General features: G+C 39.5%; 2 protein-coding genes across 8 annotated transcripts; one reads left to right on the top strand and one right to left on the bottom strand.

The window, feature by feature from the left end:
* Nucleotides 1-433: 433 nt before the first annotated feature.
* LOC123978802 lies at nt 434-11,915 on the bottom strand. 3 transcript variants are annotated; one of them, XM_046062308.1, is made up of 15 exons: nt 11,738-11,915; nt 11,302-11,419; nt 10,796-10,840; nt 10,461-10,625; nt 10,134-10,234; nt 8,016-8,152; nt 6,587-6,707; nt 6,155-6,293; nt 5,954-6,058; nt 5,769-5,858; nt 5,032-5,177; nt 4,721-4,807; nt 3,013-3,691; nt 1,154-1,257; nt 434-972 (listed from the first exon to the last, which is right to left on the bottom strand). In XM_046062308.1, the coding sequence occupies exons 3-15, from the start codon at nt 10,835-10,837 to the stop codon at nt 873-875; spliced, it is 2,016 nt and encodes a 671-aa protein (XP_045918264.1). In that variant the 5' UTR covers nt 10,838-10,840; nt 11,302-11,419; nt 11,738-11,915; the 3' UTR covers nt 434-872. The 3 variants fall into 3 exon arrangements, with proteins under 3 accessions (XP_045918264.1, XP_045918262.1, XP_045918263.1); XM_046062306.1 differs by having other exon boundaries at nt 435-972; nt 4,721-4,810; XM_046062307.1 differs by having other exon boundaries at nt 435-972; nt 4,721-4,810; nt 11,302-11,416.
* Nucleotides 4,924-19,116, top strand: cdkn3 (cyclin-dependent kinase inhibitor 3). Of its 5 annotated transcripts, XM_046062359.1 has the most exons (13): nt 4,924-5,203; nt 5,977-6,083; nt 6,173-6,283; nt 10,158-10,268; nt 10,467-10,587; nt 11,310-11,440; nt 13,866-13,962; nt 14,126-14,181; nt 14,295-14,339; nt 15,841-16,063; nt 17,430-17,461; nt 17,681-17,784; nt 18,424-19,116. In XM_046062359.1, the coding sequence occupies exons 7-13, from the start codon at nt 13,883-13,885 to the stop codon at nt 18,511-18,513; spliced, it is 630 nt and encodes a 209-aa protein (XP_045918315.1). In that variant the 5' UTR covers nt 4,924-5,203; nt 5,977-6,083; nt 6,173-6,283; nt 10,158-10,268; nt 10,467-10,587; nt 11,310-11,440; nt 13,866-13,882; the 3' UTR covers nt 18,514-19,116. The 5 variants fall into 5 exon arrangements, with proteins under 5 accessions (XP_045918315.1, XP_045918313.1, XP_045918316.1 ...); XM_046062357.1 differs by lacking the exons at nt 4,924-5,203; nt 5,977-6,083; nt 6,173-6,283 and adding an exon at nt 8,074-8,225; XM_046062360.1 differs by lacking the exons at nt 4,924-5,203; nt 5,977-6,083; nt 6,173-6,283; nt 11,310-11,440 and adding an exon at nt 8,074-8,225.
* Nucleotides 19,117-19,945: the final 829 nt, after the last annotated feature.

Here is a 19,945-nt window from a genome sequence, read left to right as displayed (position 1 = left end):
TGTCCAATGGCTCTGGTTGATTTTCCTTCTTTTCTCAGCTTGACAATGGCTTGCTTTTCTCCCATAGACAGCTCTCTGGTCTTCATGTTGGTTTATCCTCTTTAACAGGAAATGCAGTCTTTATAGGTTTGAACCAAGGATGAAAACTTAGATTAGTCATGCAGAGCTATTTAATGTTTGGACAATCAACCTAAAAGGCAACACCTGGGCAACAAGAAACATCACATGTTCAGTCACATGTTCCAATAGTTTTGCTCACTTGAAAAATGGGTGGGTTCAAACAAAGGGTGGTATGTCCTGAGTTGTTTAACACATCTAGATGTGAATACCAGGAAATGAGAGCTGAAATTCTGAACTCTTGTCTCATACTCATCTTTTGATCTTAAACCCAAATGTCTTCAGTGAACAACAACAACAAAAGGAATTTGCCTTACCGTTCCAATACTTTTGGAGGGGACTGTATTGCACCGTCTCACCTCTTTAAAAGAAAGTATTAGTAGTCTAACCTTTGCTTAGAGAAAGGAAGATTTTTTTTTCTCAGGTGTGTTGCACAACCGCCCCCCAAAAGTTCTCTGACTTTCTTCCCACATTGAAATGTAATCCCGAAGAACAACATTCTTGTCAAACAAACACGTTGGCAGTGTTCATAAAAGGTTCGGCTTTAACAGAAAATCAAGAAAAATCCCTTCTCCGTTTTTAGGCTCACTGATTTTGTCATTCATGCATTGTACACTGCTGTTACGGCCTTTTTTAAAAATGTATCCATCAAATAAATCACAGCTTAGGCTCACGTTTGGTTGTAACTTCAAAGTTATGTGTGCAACAGTTTTTGGTGAGGGTCCTCGTGTCTCTGGGGAGGACAGCAAGGGAGGTCAAACAGTGCTGCAGGGTCCCTCGCTGTCCTCACTGTCCTCCCACAATCCACCGCTCATGGCTGCTGCGTGGTTCCCCCGCTGCTGAGGCAGACCTGGTCTGAAAACAGGTAAAAGTTGATCAATCTCATATGTCCAGTTTCGTATCAGCACTGAAACACCACAAAGCAATTGTGAATGTGGTTGTTTTTTTTAGTAAAATAATTCTTCTATATCACCACCACACCTGTGTTTATGGAGTCAAGTTCATCACTGTTTTAATTCCACCTGAAGGCTCTTACCTCAGATTTTCTCTGCTCGGGTTGAAATTGTGAAAGCTTTGCCTCGCTGGGGCTTGAATCGGTATGAAGCCTTGTCTGTTGTCTTTCTCTGGAGCTGAATCAGCCTGGTACATGAAGTGATGTGGATATATAGAGAGCAGGTTTGAGAGTATAAATGACAGGGGAAAATGGTATTAGGAGATACAGGATCAGATTAACAATATTCATCCAAGCCTGTCATTTTTCTCCCTCATGAAGTTCATTTCACTAGTCACTGCTAGTTCTGTACTACTAAGCCTGTAAAAACTGTTGTATAATATCTGTCATCATTTGCGTACAAGCTGGAAGTTTGTTTGGAGGGTTTAAAGAAAATAGGCTACCAAGCTGCTTTGAGTATTTGTCCCTCCTTTTTAAGTATTTCTTTTGACTCCCCCCAACTTTATGGAAGTGTAATACTTCAAGTGATCAGCCATAACTTTATGACCACCTGCCTAATACTGTGTAGGTCTCGCTTTTGCCTCCAAAACAGCTCTGACCCGTCAAGGCATGGACTCCACTAGACCTCTGAAGGTGTGCTGTGGTATCTGGCAAGGCGTTAGCAGCAGATCCTTTTAGTCCTGTAAATTGTGAGGTGGGGCCTTCATAGATTGGACTTGTCCAGCGCATCCACAGATGCTTGATTGAACTGAGATATGGGGAATCTGGAGGCCAATTCAAAAACTTCAACTTGTTGTTGTGTTCCTTAAACCATTCCTGAACCATTTTTGTTTTGCGGCAGGGCCCATTATCCTGCTGAAAGAAGCCACTGCCTGATCTGACATGTGGTACATGGTCTGCCATAATGCTTAGGTAGGTGGAACGTGTTAAAGTAACATCCACATGAATGGCAGAACCTGAGGTTTCCCAGCAGAACATTGCCCAAAGCATCGCACTGCCTCCTCCGGCTTGCCTTCTTCACAGGGTGCATCCTGGTGCCTTATGTGTTCCCTAGATAAGCGACGCACACGCACCCAGCCATCCACGTGATGTAAAATAAAACGTGATTTATCAGACCAGGCCACCTTCTTCCATTGCTCCTGGTCCAGTTCTGATGCTGACTTGCTCATTACAGGCCCCTTTGGCAGTGGACAGGGGTCAGCATGGGCTGCTTGACTGGTCTGCGGTTTCACAGCCCCATACGCAACAAACTGCAACTCACTGTGTTTTCTGACACCTTTCTATCAGAACCACCATTACCTTTTTTTTAGCAATTAACCTACAGTAGCTCACCTGCTGGATTGGACCGCATGGACCAGCCTTTGCTCCCCATGCACAGCAATGAGCCTAGTCCTCCCATGATCCTGTCACTGGTTCACCGCTTTTCCTTCCATGGACCACTTTTGATAGGTACTGACCACTGCAGACCGTTTTAGAGATTCTCTGACTCAGTCGTCTAGCCATCACAATTTGGTCCTTGTCCAAGTCGCTCAAATATATAGCATATGTATCCCACGATTGTCTATCACGGTTTCTATTCTTCTTTCAAATGTTCTGATGGCATATGTACTTTTTTGTGCGGGTGTTTGTGTCCAACACAGTCCCAATGGAAATTACAGTCTACGTGTTGTTGTACCAGTCTGCCATGAGGAGGAGCCAAAGTTAAATATTGTAATTCTGCTGTGGGTTTAATATTACAAATTGTGCATCCTTAGCAGAAGTATGTGCTCCTTGAGTATTTTTTTAGTGTACATGTTTTTAGCACAGTTCAGTTACTTCAGGCAACATGTTACTACACCACATTGGGATCATTTCTTCCTAACCCACTTTGAAAGGATGTGGATACTGTAATATACTAAAAGTATGCCCAGCATGGACACAGCTTATGTGTAAAAACTGAATACCTGTTTGGATGGATCATCCCAGATGGGCCTGAAGGCACTTTTTGGATGTAGAGGAGGCGACCCCTTCCTGACACTGACCACCCTCTTTCCGTAGGAGCTGACGAGGCACGGCGTCTGCCCGTCCACACACCCCCCTGCTGTGTTTCTCAGAGGAGGGTGAGGAGTTAATCTGGGAATCTGCCACCTTAGGCACACAGTCCGCTCTCTGGGTGCATCCCTCGACTGCTGCTGCTGGCTGTACGAGGGCTTTAAGAGCACCGGCACCTGGCTGTCCTCCTCTTCGTCCTCCCCACTGTTGCTGTCCATCGTCTCCCTCCGCAGGGTGCCGTCAGGGCTACAGGAGGTGACGGAGGAGTAGTCGAAGGCCGAGGTGTCATCTGGGTCTGTCTCACAGTCCTCAAGGCTGTGGTTAGTGTGAGGAACCTCTAGCTCGTTGGTACCTTTCCCGGTGGGCTGGCTGAAGGTGCCCTGGCCCGAGTCGCTGTTGTCTCCCCATCCTGCAGCGTCGGGAGTAAGGAGGGAGCAGTAGGCGTGTCCACAGTCACGAGCCGGCTGGTTCGGGACAGTCCGGTCTCGTCCACAGCCCTTCCTCCTCACTGGGCTGCAGGACCAGCACTCCAGACGCATCGAGTGACAGCCGTCGACTCCATTAGTGAGGCCGACAGATTGCTGTTGGTCTCTGTGGGAAGGAGAGTGGAGGTTATTATACCTCCTCCTGCATCAGCTGGGAGAGTGACGGGAAAGTCTGTAGTACATTTACTACAGACTACATATATAAGTACTTTAATTAAGTACAATTTTGAGGTACTCTTACTTTAACTCCACTACATTTTGCAGACAGTTGTACGTCTTACTTTGCAGATTCAGATTTTACATCACAGCATTAGATACACATATATTAATATAATTTATTATTTCCTAACCTCCTTTTCTTCTTTCTGGCATTTGTTCTTTCGTACTTTCTTTCGTTCCTACTTTCATTCCTTACCTTCTTTAAATTATCTAAAAACATGAAAATTCCCACTACTGGACATGTGAGGCTTTCTCTTCTTTCATTTAAATACTTTTACTTTGGATACCTGAGTTCCTTTTCCTGTTTTATTTATATAGCACCACATCACAACAACGGTTATCTCATAGCGCTTTCCATAAAAAAGCAGGTTTAGATCATACTCTGTGATATTACTTACAGAAACCCAACAATTCCCACCAAGAGCAAGCGCTAGGAGACCGAGGCAAGGAAAAACTTCTTTTAAGAGGCAGAAACCTCGAGCAGAACCGTGGCTCAAGGTGGGCGGCCATCTGCCTCGAAGGTTGGGGGATAATAAAGGAATAATAATTGCCTGATAACATTGAGATGCACACTACCCAAATATCTATTTGCAAGTTGATTTGGATGCTGTACTGAAATGAATGGATATCGGCTGCCTAGAAGTAAGTATTTTAATTTCCAACATTTTTGCACATCACTGAAAAAGTCACTTTCAACAAAATGTTTGCACTGTAGGTGTTCCCTTGCATGTTTTTTTTTAATAATTATTTATTCAGGAGGAAGCAATGATCTCTTTTACAGGAACGCTGTGACCTGGAAGTTGCTCTGTACAACCACAGTCTGATTTATCCTGCCGGTCAAGGAGTTTGACCCGACAACCCTTTGGTCACACCTTTAGGCCACCACTGTCTGAAGCCAGCAGAGGACGACACTCACCTCTGAGCTGCAGCGTTGGACTCTCTGGTCTGTTGGCTCCTCCTGCAACAGTTTGCAGAGGATCCGCCAGCCGCTGCATCAGAGCAACTGCTGTTCATGTAAAGAGTAGATATACATTTTCTATGAGTTTGTCAATGAGCCAAAGACACAAACACAGGAATTCAACTTAGTATGTGACACAGTGCTTCAGTAAGGGGTCAGAAATACAAAAATATCTACATACAATTCTAATCTGATATAAGAGGCATCAACCTAAGTGTCTATACTTAAGGATCCTCTGAGTCAGCTAGTCCTTCTCATGATGCCCTGACCTTTGTCCAGCTTCTTCTCCTTCCTCCCACCGCACTTCCTCCTCCAGGATCACATGACAGCGAGACAAAAGGCTCCTCAGCGCTCGCTCAGTTCCCAGCAGGAGGCTGCAGTCAGGATGCTCTTTACCCGTCCACTGCAACAAGTTCTAGAGAAGGAAAATTTGAGAAAAAAGTAAGTAATTCAGGTAGGGTTACGGTAATTTTTTAAAGGTGTAATCAACTATCAACCTGCTAAGTGTATGTATTTGACCTGTAGTACCTCTAGTGTTTCTAAACCTAAACTGAAATGTTCATTAGGCCTTTAATATTTCAAACTTTACATTTTTGTCTGTTTCTTTTCAGATGTTGAGCTACAGGTTTAGAGTTAACCTGCAGCCAGGGCTCGACTGGTAATCTGGCATACCGGGCAAATGCCCGGTGGGCCGGCGCACCTTCGGGGCTGGTGTAACGTAAATTATGTATTTATATAACTGTTTTTAAAAAAGCCATTGGTTCATTTTCTATGCTGACACTTCTGGGGGAGGAGCCCTAGAACCCTGTATCACCTATTTCATTAATATATTTTTTTCTCTAAATAGTAGGCCTATTAAAATATTTTGATGTCTGACCGATTTTGTGGGCCGCCTGGGCCAAAAATGCCAGGGCCGATTTTTAGTCCCAGTCCAGCCCTGCCTGCAGCGTCACATCTTGTGTAACAGCAGCGCTACAAACTGGCCTCACTGTGGCTGCTGACTCACCTGAATATGGTTCAGGTAGCTGTGTATGCGAGAGACAGGTGCCAACAGCAAGGAGAGCAGTTTCATTTCCTCTCTCTCCATCTGGCCGCTCTGTTGAATGCAGACAGAGAATATGTATCAGTATGTGTAGTTTCTCAAGCATATTATGACTGAATAATGTTGCTACATCACTTAAAAGAAGCTACCTGTGTTTTGTGACTTTTCTCAGGATGGTTTAGTCTGTTGAACTCCAGTGAGAGGAATGACGCCAGGGTTGTCGTGTATCCAAGGTACATATCCGAAAAGGCTGTCTGGACAACCCAAATCAGAGCAATCGTGAGTTCCTTTGGTGCTCAGTGTAATCCGCTGAAATCATAACCCCACCCCCCAAAAAAGCATTAACTCACGTCGTTTTGGCCAATAAGCTGCACCAGGATGTCTCCAACTAGAGATTTCCAGTGTTCAGCAGATAATCGCTCCTGCAGGGTGTTTCTGAAGAGCAGATGTCGCTGTAACAGCTGCTCCACAAACTTCAGGTATGTCTGACTGGATCACAACACAGAAATGAAGGATCACATATCGTGTTTTTTAACTTTTTAAATCCAAAGCAAAGCAGAAAAAGTTCAGGTTTTTTTCATCTAACTTGGGCACATTTTGTGTTTGTTCAGGCTAACATTGCAAAAAGAAGAGATGATTTAATTTCAGTTTTTGTATCTGTGTTGTTGTAGAATATAATTGTGTCTTGACATTACAAGGTTTTTAAGGCAGGAAAAGACCCGAGCTGTTTATTTCCTCTGTAGCTACAGTTTCCTAAGTTACATAAAGTCTTTAGCACTCACTATGGCTCCACAGTCATCTGGTGAGCTGGTGGTGTCTTGTATTTATCATACAGCTGGTTTAAGGTTGACACATACTCCCACTCAGAATGCAGAAGTTGCATCGCCACTTGATGTCGTGCATCTGTACAAAAAAAAGAAAATACAAATTTAGCTACACATGTATTCTTTTTATCAAATAATATAGCAACTTTGGAGGCGCTACTAAGTTTGTAAGTGATGATGAAGTTTAACCCTCAATTTGAACATCTAAATATAACAAACACAAATCAATGACCAACATGTACTGCTCAATAGTGGTGGAAGAAGTACACAGATCTTTACTTAAATAAAAGTAACAATACCACAGTGTAAATGTACCCTGATACAAGTAGAACTCAGGCATTAAGACACAAAATATACCTAAAGTATCTAAAGTAGAAGTACTCATTATGCAGAATGTCCCATTTCAGAATAATTTATATTTTTATCACTGAATAATAATTAGTGATGCAATCATGTGTAAGCATAGGTGTCATTTGCACTGGGGACGCAGGGGACATGTCCCCACCAATTTTTGTCCCCATCACTTTTTAAAAGCATTTGTTAAAAATGTTCTGAAAAATAGCTTGCAACAAGAAATATTAAATAACAAATGTAAGTGCTATGAGACATGCAATGCAATGTAAATATAGAAAAAAACAGATCTGCATTGTCCCCAAAAAAATTCTTAAGCTAAAAAAAAAAATTATATTTGCATTATACTTTTATATTCTGAATTGTCACCTGCCACCTGAATTTTGTGTTTCCCTTTATATATCCACCATAAGTTGGTGCAGGAAATGTCTCCAGAATGCAGAAAATTAAGTATTTAATACTCAAAGTCTCCCAAATCCCTCAAACATTTTATCAATGAATATTTTAAATAGTATTAAAATATCTACTTGTCTTGTTCTTGTGACCCCAGTATTCTGCATTGTCCCGTATCATGAGTGTTTTGTCACAACTCTAATCTGAGTCCTTAAATGTCATCTCTTTTCAACATAAAGTGATGTCCTTGTGTGTAAGCATCACTAATGTTGCGGCTGGTAAAGGTGAGACTAATTTAAAGTACTTTATACACTGCTGGGTACCTCAAAATTGTACCTAAGTACAGTACTTGAGTAAATGTACTTAGTTACATTCCACCACTACTGCAAATACTTTTGAAGAAATATCAACAACCCTCCCACCCACACCCCCACCCCCTACTGCCCTGACTTTTTAAAACATTTTACTGTTTTAAAGTTTTAAAATATTTAACTTTTTTTAAAAGCCAAATGAAAATATTGCACAGCTGAAAATATCTTCCTGACATTAGACAGACAAACAGTTTTGCCCATTGTTGGTTGAAATATCATTGTGATACAGCAATCAGCTATACAGACTGGCAAAAAAAAAAAAAACTCCTCACCTGTGCCTTCACTCAGTCCTGCTTTGAGGCCCTGCAGGAAACAGTGGAGGAGCAGCTTTCCTCTGGATGGACAGGCGGGTGGCTCAGACGAACAGTCACACTGCCTCCGTTCACCGGCCGGTTCTGCTGGATCGCTGCTGCAGTGGACATATGGCAAAATTGTCTCTCTGCAGGTTTAACCAGCAGTTATTATTACCGCCCGCTGACTAGGTGTGAACACCTTTTTATGAATAATCGTTTGCTGTTTACCACTGAAATGATGATGAATTAATATGAACACATATTAGATGATACGTGTGGATTTCCTGCAAACAAACAAACGCATAATTAAGAAGACCTGCATGTTCTATTCTGCTTTTTTACCTTGTACCGTGGGGTCAAATTTGGCCGAATTTTGCCACATTTACAGCACAAAGTAAAGCGTTATACTGGCCCCTAAGAACAAATACTGAATGTACTTCTGCATTTATTCAATTTCCCTATTTTCCCCAATATCTGTGCTATCGCTCTTGTTTATATTTTGGTATTTACAGTATTTTTTTAATTTCATGAGCAAATTCCCTCCATGTGTGAACTTTATTTCTTGTATGTGTTTTGTCCATTGAGGCCATGGTAGCAGGGGGCCAAAGCTGCAGGCAGATGAAGGAATGAGTATAAAAGTGAAACTTTCATATATTCTAGATTCATTACACATAAAGTGAAATATTTCAGGACATTTTTTTTTGTTTTAACCTTGAGGATTACGGCTTACAGCTCATGGAAATCAAAAATCCATATCTCAAAATATTTGAATGAAGAATGTATAATATATAATACCAAAGTATCAACCTGAGAAGAGCCTTTAAGACTTCTGACACTCATTGACCCCCTCCACAAGGAGGGTAAGCCACAGAAGGTTATTGCTGAAAGGGCTGGCTGTTCACAGAGTGCTGTATCAAAGCATATTCATGGAAAGTTGACTGGAAGGGTAAAGTGTGGTAGGAAAAGGTGCACAAGCAACAGGGATGGCCGCAGCCTTGAGAGGACTGTCAAGAAAAGACGGTTCAAGAACTTGGTCGAGCTTCCCAAGGAGTGGACTGAGGCCGGAGTCAGAGCATCAAGAGCCACCAGGCACAGACATGCCCAGGAAATGAGCTACAAGTGTCATGTTGCTAGTATCAAGCCACTCCTGAACCAGAGACAGCGTCAGAAGGGTCTTACCTGGGCTATGGACAAAAAGAACTAGAAAAACTCTTTTCTAATGAAAGTAAATTCTGCATTTCATTTGGAAATCAAGTTCCCAGAGTCTGTAGGATGAGTGGAGAGGCACAGAATCCAAGTTGTTTGAAGTTCAGTGGAGTTTCCACAGTCTGTGATGGTTGGGGGTGCCATGTCATCTGCTGGTGTTGATCCACTGTGTTTTTTCAAGTCCAGAGTCAAAGCAGCATCTACTAGGAGATTTTAGAGCCCTTCATGCTGACAAACTTTATGGAGAGGCTGATTTCCTTTTCCAGCAGGACTTGGCACCTGCCCACAGTGCCAAAACCACTAAGAACTGGTTTGCTGACCATGGTATTACTGTGCTTGATTGGCCAGCCAACTCACCTGACCAGAACCCCATCGAGAATCTATGGAGTATTGTCAAGAGGAAAATAAGAGACACCAGACAAACAGTACAGACAAGCTGTAGGTCGCAATCAAAGCAACCTGGGCCTCCATAACACCTCAGCAGTAGGACAGGCTGATTGTCTCCATGTCACGCCGCATTGATGAAGTAATTTGTGCAAAAGGAGCCCCGACCAAGTACGGAGTGCATAAATGAACCTTGTTCAGAGCTTTTCAACCTTTCAGAAGGTCGGCATTTCTGTATTATACATTCTTTATTCTAATATTCTTATATTTTGAGATACGAAGTTTTGTTTTCCATGAGCTGTAAGCCGTAATCATTACACTTTATGTGTCTAGAAAATATGAAAGTTTCACTTTTTGACTTAAATTACTTAAAGATGAGGTTGAGGCTATGGTTTGTCAGAGGCCAGTCTCCTGAGCTGTGATTTAATTTGTTTGGATCTAATACTTTGTATTAATATCTGTACAGCTCTGTAGTTTATATCTGTGTAATTTCTTTCTTTTTTATACCTTTCTCTCTGTTTGGATGTGGAGCTCTTTCCATCCTGCTGAGGTCTATGTCGGTTACTGTACAGCTGCAAGATCTGACACCGCATCACTCCAAGTTCTTCCTGTAGTATGACAAAGACGCAGGACCAGAGTTTGGTAACTCATTTTATACTCTGTAACATCTGTTACACATCCTTGAGAGAATCCAGTCTAATTTGAGTGTTGAGTGTGTTTGTGTTACTGTTGTGGCTGTTGTTGGTTTTAAATGATTATGTGAGTATAACACATGTTGTAACAAAACTTAACATTTGATTTTTTCTTAATAATTAAAACTAATCAAAGTCTCACCTTCAGTGATTCGACCAGAGCCTCCAGACGAAGTGCTTTCTTCTGGCAGCTCCTCCTGTTCTCCTCCAGTTCCTCCCTCAGATACGTGTCTCCATGTTGGATCTGACTGAGCTCCAGCAGAGCGCTGGTAAACCCCGTCTTCAGCTCCGAGACCATGCATTGTAACTGATTCATTGACAAAGGACAGCAACAGCGTTGACTTTTACTATGAAGTTGAAGCTAATTAGAATGTCTAAACTGCATTTTTGATTCTGGGCATCAGAAAAGCTTTAAATTTAAAATACACTGTCTCTTTAACAAAATTAGACTGGCTGATGAGGGAAGTTGCAGCATACCTTGGAGATTTCGGTGACAAGCTCTGCCTCTTGAGGCTTCATGACCTGTGCAAAGAGACACACAAACAAGGCTGTTTGCAAACACTAAGTTATTAATGTGCACAGACCGTCACAAACTGCAGCCTGAAGGACCTTTTTATATTTCCAGCTGATAGTCTGTAAAGAGGGAAAAGTCCACCATGCAGAGAAAAGCATGTTCTCCTGTGTAATTCACTCTTATCTCTAAACATTGATCTGAAAGTGTTGCATTCACACAACAGGTACAAAGCAGGAAAGTCAAACTGTTTGTTTAACAACCTCTTCCTAACCAAATACACACCAAAATTAGAAGAAGCAAACAAAAACTGAATATCTGCATACAGTCTGATTTGAGTAGTTATGGTTTTAAGCATATGTGAATTCTGTCATACTTATCTATATATTAAAGTAAGTCCAAATGTAAGAATTAGAGTCACATAACCAGATTTAATGACCTCCCTGCATTTATTCCTGTTTGTTTGTGTTACCTGCTCAGAAGTTGCCCCTGCCAGCAGCCCCTCTGCTAAGGAAGTGGCAAGCCAGCCAAAGAGCTCAGCCCTGCAGGGGAAATGGCTGCAGGAGCCAAGATCCCTCCTTTTATGCCTGCTGACAGAAGGACAGGCACGGGTCAGCAAAAAGCTGAAAAATGGAATATGCAATTGCCTCTTGTTTTAAAACCCGACTAATACAGGATCTCCTTATTTTTTTAATCACTTTTCTGGGATTAAAATATGAAGAAATCACAATTTTATTGTTAGTTGTGAGACTTGCATGCTAGCTGCCTAAATGCATTTTATAATAGGCTACTTCCAAACATAATTTTAATATCAGTGGTGTCCAAATATCCAATCATCCATCAAATAACATGCCACAAACACTGATTGCTGAAGCAAAAGATACAAAAGACAGCCACCAGAAACTCACCTCAGTTAAAGATCGTCAATGTTGCTTCTCCAGACATCTGAAGAGATGCCGTGAATGTTAAACAAAAGACAAAACAAAATTCCCGGTGTTTCCTCTTCTGTGGAAAAACTTGGTTTCCGTCATTTGCAGTGTTTGGAGGCAGGTGTCTCGCGCTGCGATGTGCTCTGCTCTGTGCGGACAGCAGATGTCCCGCATGACGCTTACTGAGCAGCTCTGTGATTTACTGGGGAAGTCAGATTCAACATGAACGTTGCAAATACCCTAATGGAAGTATTGTTTTATGATACAGTTACTTACTGTGATTGAGCTATTGTTTCACATCTTCAGATAACACTTAAAATGTTGATGTCCATAAAGTCGTTTCTTAATATGGACGTGAAATTTTGTCAATGGAATTTCCTACAAAAAATTGATGTACTAATTTCTTAGGGAGTGAAATAGGAATAAGGCGTAAGAAAACAGACAAAGGGCGATTCTATTATTAGCCTATAGTAACATAAATGAAAACAAAATACGATATAAATGTGAATAATGACATTATAGACAATATAACAATAATAAATATTAATGAATTGTGCAAATAATTGGGAGAAATAAATCCAGAAATCCACTTATGTAACTCCGGCAGCCATATTATAGCCAACATCAATTAAATATTGGTAGGCCTAAAGGTATGAATAACAATATATATATAAATATATGTTAAAATATGCATACATAGGCTGCATTACGCTGTTGGGATGTATGAATTTACAACAAATTTTATTGTATGAATTTACAATAGGCTTTTGCTGATTGATAATTGATTCCACTAATTCAAACACATTGAATATCATTAAATAAACAGATTATATCGCCAAGATTTAGAAAACAGATCATTATTTCTTGTTGTCGCCGATTATATTCTTCACCCCGCCCGTGTGAATCAGTCCGGAACTTAAATCGAGCGCACACGCGCCCTGCTTTGTTTTTGTGAGGGGCGTGGTTAAGAGGCAGTACTTGAATCTGATTGGCTGCTGGGTTCAAGGAGTTTTCAAATCGATGCCGCAGCTGACGGAGCTGTCAAAACAGTCGACAGGAGGAGAGCGTGACCGGTGAGAATTCAGAAACACGACACAGCTATACCCTATTTTTATCCACATATCTGCATCTCTGTTACACTAACACATCTCTTTAAATCTTTTCTGATAAAGAATAGATAAATGTTTAATTTAAATTTTTGATCTGACAGATGCACAGCTAACGTTAGCTACTATCATCAGCAACACATTTCTCTCTCCGTGCACCATAACGTTACAAATTACGCTCGCAGTTCTGACATTAATGTTAATGCAATGTCAAAATAATAGGCTGTTTTCGTCGGAATCTTAATACTTTGTGAGTAGTGGAGAAAAAGCTTCCTACTAGCCAGACTGTAGCAGCACAGTTTACAGGATGGTATGTAGCCTAGCCACTTGCTCGCACGTGAGCTTCTTTAAAGGACCATACAATAATGTTCTTAGCGTATTTTACTCATCATAGTACAATATCAGTGGTGGAAAGTAACTGAGAACATTTACTCAGGTATTGTACTCGAGTATAATCTTGAGGTACTTTACTTTTGTGTTTTCATTTTCTGCCACTTTACTTTTACTTCATTACATTTGTTTGACTTTAGTTACTAGTTACTTTGCAGGTTGAGAAGAATAATGCAAAAAATAATCCTATAATTAATGATGATTCACAAGGTTCACAAGATAGCAGTTTAAAAACTAATCCCACCTTTACCAACTACCTTTTAGGCACTTTTGTACTTAAATTTTGAGGACTTGTAATTGTTACAGTATGTCTACACAGTGGCACTGCTACTTTAACTTAAGTAAACACAATATCACATGACATTAACACAAGACATTTGAGGAAGTCATCCTTGGCTATGGGAAACACTAACAACAGACATTTTATTACCATTTTCAGGCATTTTATAGAAGATAATCAATGCTGAAAATAATCATTAGTTGTAGCCCTACACTTTATATCACTGCCCATAACTTCCAAAGTATGCCATGGTTTTGGGAGGATATTGAGTTGGTTTACATTTGATCCAATTCAACACTGAATTTCTCTGTCCTTCCTACTGTCTCAACAGTCTGTTGAGCTGTTGCCATGAGGACAAGCGAGTTTGACTCTTCATCTGAAGAAGAGGAAGTTGGAGAAGAGCAGCTGACTCCCTTCCACATCTCCTGGTAAGATTCAGCAGGTTCCTTTCGTCTTGAGTTACCAAAAGTGTGTGTTTTCTGTCAGTATGATGTAGATAATGTTTATTCTGAAGAGCCAGTTTGTTTTTAATTGGTGACATGTAATACAAGCATGGCTGTTCAAGTATATGACATTTTGGTTGGCTTAAAGGTTACCTCTGTCCATAGTGGAGTGCTCACAGTTTCTTGGGATATGTGCACTACCAGGTAAAGTTGTAGTTTATTATTTTATTTATTTCTACAAGTCACTGATTTCACTTTATCATAAGGTTTTGTGTTACTGATCATAAAAAAAGAAATCATCCTTCATCTGACTTCAGGTTGCAAATTCAAAGATATCCGCAGGAGTCTGGAAAAAGATGTTGGTAAGTCGACCTTAATCCTTAGTGGTGCTCAAATAAAATAATCTGCAAGAAACCATGTTAACATTCACAAGTAGATTTTAGCTTTTATTAATTTTCATGAAATACCTCCTACCAATAGATTGAGGAAATGTAGTGAGAGAGATTAAAAGTTAATTCAGCACATCTTTCTGTAATTGACAACATCATGTAAATTGTCATTGTACAAGATGTTCCCCTGTTATTTGTCATTTTGTGAATTCCATATGACTTTCACAAGATCTAAATGTTTCTTGTTGAGCAAATCTATTCTTCTTTTCTTTCAAAGTGCATTAGATACAGAATCGTTTCACAGAAATTAATCTATGTCCAGCCATGAAGGAATGTCTTGCTGTTTGGTGAAAAACAAATAGTATTTTTTATAATGTGGCTTAGAGCTGCAACTAACAGTTATTTTCTCCCTTAAGTACTTAATGGTTTGGTGTATAAAATGGGGGGAAAAATACAATTTTTCACAATTTAATGTGCAATGTAATATCTGCAAGTCACTTGTTTTGTAACCTCAAAGGTATTTAGTTTGATGTCACATAAGACAAAGAAAGTCATCTGTCGTGGAAATTATATTCCCGGTGAGGGGCTGAGCAAATAATTGAGTTACAACAAACCGTTGTCTTTGAAGAATTTATTTAACAAAAGAGAATAAACAGAGAAGTACTACAACACAAATCAGCTGGACCAGAGGTTCTGTCTCCTAAGACAGTCACTAATGTCTGGCCCCCAGCAAAGGGCTGCATAATCATTTACACAGTCTAGGTTTCTATGTTTTGGCGAACAGAGATCCTCTCTCGGCCTTGAATGAACATTCCAGGAGAGGAGAGGAACAACAAGAGAGGGAAAGCACTAAAAACTCACAGCTCTGACCTAAACCCTAGTAAATGTGGACAGACTAACATAAGAAGTATAGGAGAGGAAAGGTTAAGGATAAAACACAATACATATTAATAATAATAATAGTAAAAGAACATACATAAAAGATTAAATGTTAGAGGACACAATTTTCTGCCATAACATCATCAAACATCATAACATCATATTGAAGAAGCTAAAACCAGAGACTGTTTTTCATTTCTGCTTGAAAATTGACACACAAAAACATATGCAAAAGTTAATAATTTTCTGTCAATTAATTGATTAATTGACCAATTGTTTCAGCTCGTGTGTGTATGTGTGTGTGTGTGTGTGTGTGTGCGCTAGTGTCAATAGTATTTCAGTCTGATTATCCGGTTTGTGTCATGATGCAAAGGCCAACGTAATGCTTCATCACTTTTATGTTGTTTGTGAAAACACATAGATGGCAGCTTCTTGTATGAAAGAATGAAAGTTTCTCATTCTCAATATGAGAACCAGAGCCAGTGCCATTTAACATATTGCACCCCTAAAATGGTCGTATTTTGGACCAGTCTGTCAAGAAAAAAGGGCTGTAACTTTCAAGAAATAAACTTCAACTGTCTTGGCTTCCTTTCAGAGGAGCTCCAGAACCAGGGGGTGCAAGAGGTGTTTGTTTTCCTCACCAGAGGAGAACTTAACAAGTACAGGGTCCCTTCATTGCTGGAGGTCTACCAGCAGCAAGGCTTCACAGTTCACCACATGCCCTTCCCAGATGGAGGCGCTCCTGAGCTGGAGCAGTGCTGCCAGATCCTTGAGGAGCTGCAGATCAGCCTCAAGAACAACAGAAGGACTGTGATCCAGTGAGTGTGTACTGATGATTATTGTGATTTTTGGGGAGCCTTTATTCTTAAAGTGAAAGGGACAGAAACTGCAGGATAAGAGAGAGCGGAAGATAAATTGGCAAATGTGAATTGGGTGACATGACACGAAGAGTCATGTCTTGTCATGTCACCCAATTCACTTTTCCCAATTTATCTTTCTCTTTGTTTTGGATGAAATAATGTAACAGAAAATGGCAGAAAGTGTGTTTAGTATTTTACCTGATTTGTCCAGAAACTCAACACAATACATAATGATAATACAAATAATAATAATACAAATGAGTACCACTGATTAACCTTATTTTCTTGGTTGCATTTTTTTGTGTCTCTTTTATTTATTTATTTATATATATATATATATATATATATATATATATATATATATATATATATAAAATCAAATAAATAGAAAATAGCAAATTGCAGTGTATATAACAAAAAAATCATTAAATAAATTTAAATAATAGACTTAACTCAAGCAGCTCTACATGAACAGAAATAAAAGTGAATAGAAAGAATCTGAAAGATCGTTTTAGTGGTGGACAAACTGGCATCCTTTGATCGGATTATACGGCAGCATATCTGCTGACATCATGACAAGAAAAAAATATTTTGAAAAGTTTTAATGATTGACAGCAGAGGTTTTCAAAGTGTGTGGCGGACGTTTATAATAACTTGAAAATTATCTGCTCAGTGTCTCATTAAAATGTGAAATGTTTTGTGTTTTAACAAGATCCTTTTCACCTTTTAACGAGAAACTGAGCACATTTCTTTCTCTCTGATAAATTCAGATCAAACATTTTTTATTCTGATTGATGATTATTATTGTTGTTGTTGTTATAATTAGAGTAAAATGCTCCATATAAACACAGATACCGAGAGCAGCCTCAACAGACTAGAGCAGTAAAAGGAAGTTTGCTGGTTCAAGTGTCACTCTGTAAAACCAGGATAATAAATTCTATTTAGAGACTCTTGAATCCCCAAGTGAGCTGATAAAGCTGCTCACAGGCAACAGGGAGAAAGTGGCTGTAATGGACTCGCCTAATGTATGAGTGAGTTCAAATGTGTAAATGTGAAAAGCCTGCAAATAGATGTTCCCAGGTTGAGTAAAGCTCGATGCTACCATGCTTTCTGCGACAGATTTAGCTTTTGTATTTTTGAATTTGAAGTATTTTTAAACCTTTTGAAGTGCCAGACAGCCCTAGAGAGGCAGTGTACATCTCACCACAAAGACATCTATTCCTGCATCAACACCTTGGGACACCTCTCATTACACAACTGAACAATTTGCTTTGAGCTTTCAGCATCTGATGGGCTTCTGTGCTTTTTTGTCCTCACCCTTTAGCTGTTACGGAGGTCTGGGACGCTCTGGATTAAGTAAGAATATTTTACTTTTTCTTTGAAAGTTGCTCTTTGCTCCGCCTGTCATATTATTTATCATGTTAACCTGAGATCAGTGTGTTTTTCTTTGATGATATTTGGTTTTCTAAATATGTAATTTAATGTTGAAACGTTTGACTTTTTTAGATAATATTAAATCCTCTCTGATCATTTTGTTTCATTGCTCTGATTGCATGACTGTTTTCTGCTCTTCAGTCGCTGCCTGTCTGCTGCTTCAGCTCTCCATATCCATGACGGCAAACAAAGCTATCGAAATCCTCAGGGAGCACAGAGGAGGAGGAGCGATCCAAACTGTGAAGGTGAGAGGTGACTTTTCTCCCCCTCAGAATCTGTTGTATTTAAAGCAACGTTGCTGAAGATTTGGTGTTTTTTTGTGATATAGTGTCCCTACAGTCCCTACAATTAATAATGATCAAAAAACTTTGTTAACACAGCCAAACATTAAGCAAGTGTGACAACACAAGACACAGCAATATTACTTAATAATCCAACAGAAAGAAGGCCAGCTCGGCGTCTGTCTTGCAGCCTCTTATTTCTGATGGTATAACGTTTAATAAAGAAATGTGATAGTTCAATCAACTTCTAAACAGTTGGGCATCACATTGAGTCCATACTGAAATGGCTGCCTTTTAATGTAAGAATGTAAAATAAATAAAACTCTTGAAATTAGGGCTTGGCGATAAAATTATTACAATAATCATATATCATAATAGTTTACTTAATGTTACCTATGCATTTTTTTTTTTTTTAAATGCTGTTTGTCATGTTATGACTATAAAGAATAGTTTAAAACACAATTAACCATCTGTTTTTTTTCAGCTTTTACTCAGGAGCAAAAATCGTGTTTGACTGCTGCTCGTTTCCATGAATTATTGCTTTGCTCTTGTAATATTTCATTAACAAACATGTTAACTAACAGATTCATTTTTTTTCTGTAGCAATACAACTTCCTCCATGAGTTTCGGGAAAGGTACACAGCCTACCAAGAAAGCAGAGAAGTTCCCACAGAGCGCTCGGTGTCTCGGTGATCACTGCTCTTCTCTTCAAATCATCGATCTCTCATTTGTCAGCGATTCTTTCCTGATTATGTGTGATATAATTGTATTCTCTTAGGATTGCACTTTAACAGAATACTCTAATATATTGCATTTTCACTTTCATTAAAATGAAATTAAAGTCTTGATGAGGAAATCCTGCCGGATTTTACTTGTAAGCTTAAAATATGTTGTTTGCATTTATATCACATTTAAGATAATGGAGATTTTTGTTCCTCTCCTGTTGTAGCTATACTCTATTTTTAATTTCTCTAAATCTGTAACACTGCAAACCAGTAATTTCTCCATTATTTCTAAAATATACCGTATTTTACATACTGTCGCATGCTTTGTACAGGTCTGCATTTTGGTTACTTAATTCCTCATGGTTGATGCAAAAAAAAAAAAAAAGAAAATCAAAGGTGTAATCCCCGAGTCTGCGATCACATCCATTGATGACCACACATACTTGTGTCCTTATGCAACACATTGCTTGCTTGCTTGCTTAATGTAAGTCACTGTGGACCTGTATGTAGGGTTTATATTGGCCTTGAAAATACTTTTTGTGGTTGAAATAAGGTATTTTTAGAAAAGGAATATGCCTCATCTGTTCTTTGTCTTAGCGCTGTCATCTCACTATGGGACACTGGGACATCTAACTCATGCTACCCAAAGAACGGGGTCACACCAGTAACCTAAAGTTCATCCTGAGAAAACTGATATTTGTGTTAAGTTGTGTTATAACAGCTTCTCATCAGGAATTCCTACCAAGATCATATAGTAAAGATAAGTCTAATTTTGACCAAAGTCTTGATTTCATTTAAAACATAAGGACTTAATTTAAACAAAGTCCTCTTGAATTTGATGTTCAGGTCAGTAAAAAAGGGTGGGTTCATCTCAATGCTCTTTGTTTCTTATGTTTAGGTTAAAAAGACTAAGAGACTGGAGCCATGATAGCAGCTCTGTGAGGCTACTTACACACAGTGGTGCTTTGGCCTAAATGCTAAAAGTATGCTAACAAGCAAGTGGTAAGAAAATATAATTTTCCAAGTTCACCATTAGTTTGATGTGTTAGCATGCTAACATTTGCTAATTGGCACTAAACTAAAAGTACAGCTGAGGCTGATGGGAATATCATTTGTTTTGGACAAAGCGAAATTTGGATCTGATGATGAATTAATCCTGTAGGGACAATGAATCTATACCACGTTTGACAGCAATATATTCCAAGTTGTAGAGATATCAACCTCATGGTGGGGCTACAGGAAAAGTTAGATCATCAAAGTCATTCAGTTACACCTTCTGGGAACCATGAATGTCTCTACCATATTTCATAGCAATCCATCCAATCATTACCCAACTATTTCAGTCTGGACTAAAGTTGTGGACTGACAGTCCTGCTGGCATGGCTAATTTGTACTTCTGC

The sequence above is a fragment of the Micropterus dolomieu genome, linkage group LG11 (assembly GCF_021292245.1).
Source record: "Micropterus dolomieu isolate WLL.071019.BEF.003 ecotype Adirondacks linkage group LG11, ASM2129224v1, whole genome shotgun sequence".
NCBI classification, from domain to species: Eukaryota; Metazoa; Chordata; class Actinopteri; order Centrarchiformes; family Centrarchidae; genus Micropterus; species Micropterus dolomieu.
This window is presented reverse-complemented; position numbering and strand designations above follow the sequence as displayed.

Bases quoted from the DNA above. Each gene is read 5' to 3' on its own strand.
- LOC123978802 (XM_046062306.1), bottom strand. From the start codon at position 10,837: ATGAAGCCTCAAGAGGCAGAGCTTGTCACCGAAATCTCCAAG. The intron at 6,294-6,586 runs GTGAGTGCTAAA...GTTGTGATCCAG, and splicing joins CAGATGACTGTGGAGCCATA to TCAGACATACCTGAAGTTTG. The intron at 3,692-4,720 runs GTGAGTGTCGTC...TCCTTCCCACAG, and splicing joins TCCAACGCTGCAGCTCAGAG to AGACCAACAGCAATCTGTCG.
- cdkn3 (XM_046062359.1), top strand. From the start codon at position 13,883: ATGAGGACAAGCGAGTTTGACTCTTCATCTGAAGAAGAGGAAGTTGGA. The intron at 16,064-17,429 runs GTGAGTGTGTAC...CTCACCCTTTAG, and splicing joins AACAGAAGGACTGTGATCCA to CTGTTACGGAGGTCTGGGAC. The intron at 17,462-17,680 runs GTAAGAATATTT...TCTGCTCTTCAG, and splicing joins TCTGGGACGCTCTGGATTAA to TCGCTGCCTGTCTGCTGCTT.